General features: G+C 43.3%; 1 protein-coding gene across 1 annotated transcript in view; it reads left to right on the top strand.

Moving 5' to 3' along the window:
- Positions 1-1,251, top strand: part of PIPOX (pipecolic acid and sarcosine oxidase) — a 14,026-nt gene extending 12,775 nt beyond the window's left edge. Inside the window, exon 8 of the mRNA XM_083379825.1 lies at positions 241-1,251. Within this exon, the coding sequence (XP_083235951.1) occupies positions 241-371 (131 nt within the window). The 3' untranslated portion in view covers positions 372-1,251. The remainder of the gene's footprint in view (positions 1-240) is intronic.
- The last annotated feature ends 3,749 nt before the right edge of the window (positions 1,252-5,000 follow it).

The following is a 5,000-nucleotide window of genomic DNA, read 5'->3' as shown; positions in this document are numbered from 1 at the left end:
ATAATAATAATAATAATAATAATAATAATAATAATAATAATAATAATGACAATAATAATAACAATAATAATGGTGGTGGGAAACGGTCATGTGGCTTTTTTTCCAGTGGCGTTCTAACACAGAGCGGTCACTAAAGGAGTGGCTGTAAGTCGGGGACTGTCTGTAAATCAAACCAAGGGGAGGGAAAGCAAGCGAAGAGGGGGAATATGCCTCAGTTTCTCCCTTTTGTCTCTTCCACAGGCCACGGGTTCAAGTTTGCACCGGTCGTGGGAAAGATCCTGTGTGAATTGAGTCTGGGGGAGCCGCCCACTCATGACCTCGCCCCCTTTCGGCTTAGCCGCTTCCAGGGCCCACTCAAAGCTAGCTTGTGACCTCCGTTTTGGGCGGAGGAGAAAAGGTTTGCCTCCGGCAGCTTCACGACAGTCCATCTGAACTGGCTCCATGACACGATCTCCGCATATCTGACGGCCAAGATCCTGAGAGCTGCTGGGGGAGAGCAAAGCTTTTTTTGGGGGGGGGGCGCGAAGGGCTCCTTTGTGATTGAGGTCCCCGCAAACCCCCTCCCTGTCAGGTCCCCCAATCCTTATTGTTTCCCCTCATATTGCCCCAGATTTCCGTTCGTTCCGCCAGGACCTGAAGACCTGGCTGTTTGAGCTTTCCGGCCAGGACTGAGAACTTTTAATTTTTAACCTATTGTAATTGGGGTTTTTTTAATTAGAGTTAAGGGTTTTAGATTTAATTAAGGATAATTTAATTTCTTTTGATTTGTTATTAACTTTTGTATTGTTATATTGTTTTAATCGCCTTGTGAACCGCCCTGGGTCCTACGGGAGAAGGGCGGTATATAAGTTTAAATAGTAAATAAATAAATAAATAATAAATATTTGGGGCCTGCCATTCTGGGGTTGGGGATATTTGCTTTCCCTTGGGATAACTTTCACTTTCTGTTTTTCCCCTCCCACCTCTCGAGAAGGGAATGTGTCTCCCTTATCAGGGAAACGGTTGCAGAGAAACAAAATTGGAGAAGATGCCTTGAGATGCCGGCCAACGGTGCCGGTTACTGGATTTCAAATGGACATCATTCCCTTCAACCAAGGCTTCTGGTGTCCAGTTGTCTATGATTTTATTTTTCCCATGTTTTTCTTTTGTTGCACTTGTACTTTGGTCTGTGACCGCAAATCAATCAATCAATAAATAACTTAATCATTAACCAGTGGAACTCCTTGCCTCCAGAAGCTGTGAATGCTCCAACACTGGGACGTTTTTAAGAAGAGACTGGACAGTCATTGGTCTGAAATGGTCGAGGGTTTCCTGCCTGAGCAGGGCGGGTTGTGGAAAATTTAATTTAATTTAATGTATTAATATTTCTATACCGCCCTTCTCCCGAAGGATTCAGGGCGGTGTACAGGGCAAGAATAAAACACAAAGCTACAAAAATTAAAAAGTAATTAAATACATGCCCATAAAAAAAACAATAAGTACATTAACGGGAAGGAGCAAGGAAGTTTAAAAATAAAATATATTCTTAGTATTATCATGTAATCATTGTGATATTATTTTACAGTTATCGTTTTATAATCAATTGCCTGAGTGGATGCTTTGTGTACACTGGGAAAAATATAAGCCTCCAATGAGGGGAGGGATGGAGCCTGGTGTGAGTCATCATCTGGGAACTGTTTTTCACTACCTTTTGGTGCCTGGTACCAGTACTTCACATCACCCTGCCAACAAAAGTGCGTATAGTCAAGGCTACGGTCTTCCCAGTTGCAATGTATGGCAGTGAAAGTTGGACCATAAGAAAGGCTGAGCGCCAAAGAATGGAGGCCTTTGAACTCTGGTGCTGGAGAAGACTCCTGCGAGTTCCTTGGACTGCAAGGTGATCAAACCGGTCAGTCCTAGAGGAGATCAACCCTGACTGCTCTTTAGAAGGCCAGATCCTGAAGCTGAAACTCAAATACTTTGGCCACCTAATGAGAAGGAAGGACTCACTGGAGAAGAGCCTCATGCTGGGAAAGGTTGAGGGCAAGAGAAGAAGGGGACGACAGAGAAGGAGGTGGCTGCATGGAGTCACTGAAGCAGTAGGCGTGAGCTCAAATGGACTCCAGAAGATGGTGGAGGACAGGAAGGCCTCGAGGAACGTTGTCCGTGGGGTCGCGATGGGTCGGACACGACTTCGCAGCTAACAACAACAACATGTGGAGGTACCAATATGGGAGAGCAGTGGCCCTGGGAATCAAAAGAAGTAGAAATAACTTATACTAATGTAACCAGTAACTAGACCGGAGTGGAACAGACAAAAAATGGGCCTTAGCAACATCAATTATAGGTCATAACTGTTTCCATAAACCATGTATAAAGAACCAATGGTCTAAAGGTGACCTGGTGTGTGAAGGCCAAAGAATATATAACACCAGTAAAATAGATAATTGGGGTACAATGGAAAACATTTCAGGCAATCCTTTTGAAAATATATTGGTTTAATACTAGTATTGATTGGTCTGCTCCAGAAAAGTTTTATTGGATATGCGGTAAATATGAGTATACAAAATTACCTAAAGGTTGGTGTCGATCGTGGGTATTATGCAATATCAAACCCAGTTTTTTTCTATTGCCAATAAAAACTGGAGAAAAATTGGGATTAACGGTCAATGAAGAGAAAGGGATAAATAATAAGAAGACAAAAGGTCAATAAAAATTTCTACAAAACAGTTTGATGATGAACGGCCCCCAGAAAGGATAATACAAGTATATGGACCGGCTACATGGGCTGAAGATGGATCTTGGGGTTACAGAACACCAATTTATATGTTAAATCGTATTATCCGCTTACAGGCTGTAGTAGAAATAATCACCAATGAAACATCAATAGCTTTAAATCGATTGGCAAAACAAAATAATCAAATGGGAACAGCAATATATCAGAATAGGTTGGCATGAGACTACTTACTGGCAGAAGAAGGAGGCGTATGCGGAAAATTTAACTTAACTAACTGTTGTTAGTTTAAAGGGACGCGGTGGCTCAGTGGGTTAGGACGCTGAGCTTGTCGATCAGAAGGTCGGCAGTTTGGCGGGTTGAATCCCGCGTGCCGCGTAGCAGAGTGAGCGCCTGTTACTCGTCCCAGCTTCTGCCAACCTAGCAGTTCGAAAGCACGTAAAAATGCAAGTAGAAAAATAGGGACCACTACGGTGGGAAGGTAACAGCGTTCCGTGCGCCTTTGGCGTCTAGACATGCCAGCCACATGACCACGGAGACGTCCTCGGACAAGCGCTGGCTCTTCAGCTTTGAAACGGAGATGAGCACCGGCCCCTAGAGTCGGAAACGACTAGCACGCATGTGCGGGGGAAACTTTACTGTTGTTTGATGATAACAGAAAAGTTATAGAAGAAATTACCGACAGAATGCAAAAATTAGCCCATGTCCCTGTACAAACATGGACTGGAGTGTTAGATGACAATGGCTTTCTAGGGGGAATTTTTAGAAATTGGAAACAAGCTTTATTTATGCTTGTAATAATCATCATGGGATTAATGTTTTTACCTTGTCTCATCCCTCTCATTAGAAATATTGTTCAAAGTACCGTGGAAGGAATAATACAAATTAATCAGAAGAAATCAGTAGGGAGAAAAATGCATAACCTTAAACAAATCACTGAAGAAACTAATTCTTTAAAGTAGGAGAAGGAATTAGAAGTACAAAGAAATTTGGAAAAAAAATTAGATGTTTTATTTTTAAAGAATGGGTAAAAAGAAAAAGGGTGGATTTGTGGAAAATAACTGGAAGGAGCAAGGAATTTTAAAAATAAAATATATTCTTAGTATTATCGTGTAATCATTGTTATATTATTTTAGAGTTATTGTTTTATAATCAAGTGCCTGAGTGGATGCTTTGTGTATACTGGGAAAAATATAAGCCTCCAATGAGGGGAGGGATGGAGCCTGGTGTGAGTCATCATCTGGGAACTGTTTTTCAGTACCTTTTGGTGCCTGGTACCAGTACTTCACATCACCCTGTCAACAAAAGTGCGTATAGTCAAGGCCATGGTCTTCCCAGTTGCAATGTGTGGCTGTGAAAGCTGGACCATAAGAAAGGCCGAGCGCCAAAGAATTGAGGCCTTTGAACTCTGGTGCTGGAGAAGACTCCTGCGAGTCCCTTGGACTGCAAGGCGATCCAACCGGTCAGTCCCAGAGGAGATCCACCCTGACTGCTCTTTAGAAGGCCAGATCCTGAAGCTAAAACTCAAATCCTTTGGCCACCTAATGAGAAGGAAGGACTCACTGGAGAAGAGCCTAATGCTGGGAAAGGTGGAGGGCAAGAGAAGAAGGGGACAACAGAGAATGAGGTGGCTGGATGGAGTCACTGAAGCAGTAGGCGTGAGCTTAAATGGACTCCAGAAGATGGTTGAGGACAGGAAGGCCTGGAGGAACGTTGTCCATGGGGTTGCAATGGGTTGGACATGACTTCGTAGCTAACAACAACAACAGCACTTGATCTGACAGGTGTGGAAGGTGGAAGACATCCTTCCGTTAAGATTGATAAGTATGTACATATCTGGTCTTGGTAAACAGGATAGGAGGGGAGGGATCTCATTAGTATAATGTAAGCAAACAGGGGCGGAGATCATGTATTCTGTTTAGGCGCTTCTGATAGATTGTAACCTCCAAAGCCTAAGCCAGGGATGGTGAACCTTTTAGAGACCCAGTGCCCAAACTGCAATCCAAAAACCACTTATGTATTGTCAGGTGCCAGGTGGGCATGGCACATTGGGTGGGTGTGGCCAATTGGGTGGGTGTGGCTGTGGTGGTCACAGTAGACTGTGTGGGACTAAAAAGTTCAATCCATCAATTCCAACTTTGAGAGATTTTTTTTTCTGCGAGAAGTTGAAATGGATTGATTGATTGAACCTTTTTTTTTTACACAGCAGCAGAGGCCTAAAGCGAAAAGGTTTTGTAAAATCCAGCTGAAGGCCTACTAGGACTGAGGCGACGGCGAGCGTGCCCAC

The sequence above is a fragment of the Vipera ursinii genome, assembly GCF_947247035.1.
Source record: "Vipera ursinii genome assembly, chromosome: 1".
In the NCBI taxonomy this organism is placed as follows: Eukaryota; Metazoa; Chordata; class Lepidosauria; order Squamata; family Viperidae; genus Vipera; species Vipera ursinii.
This window is presented reverse-complemented; position numbering and strand designations above follow the sequence as displayed.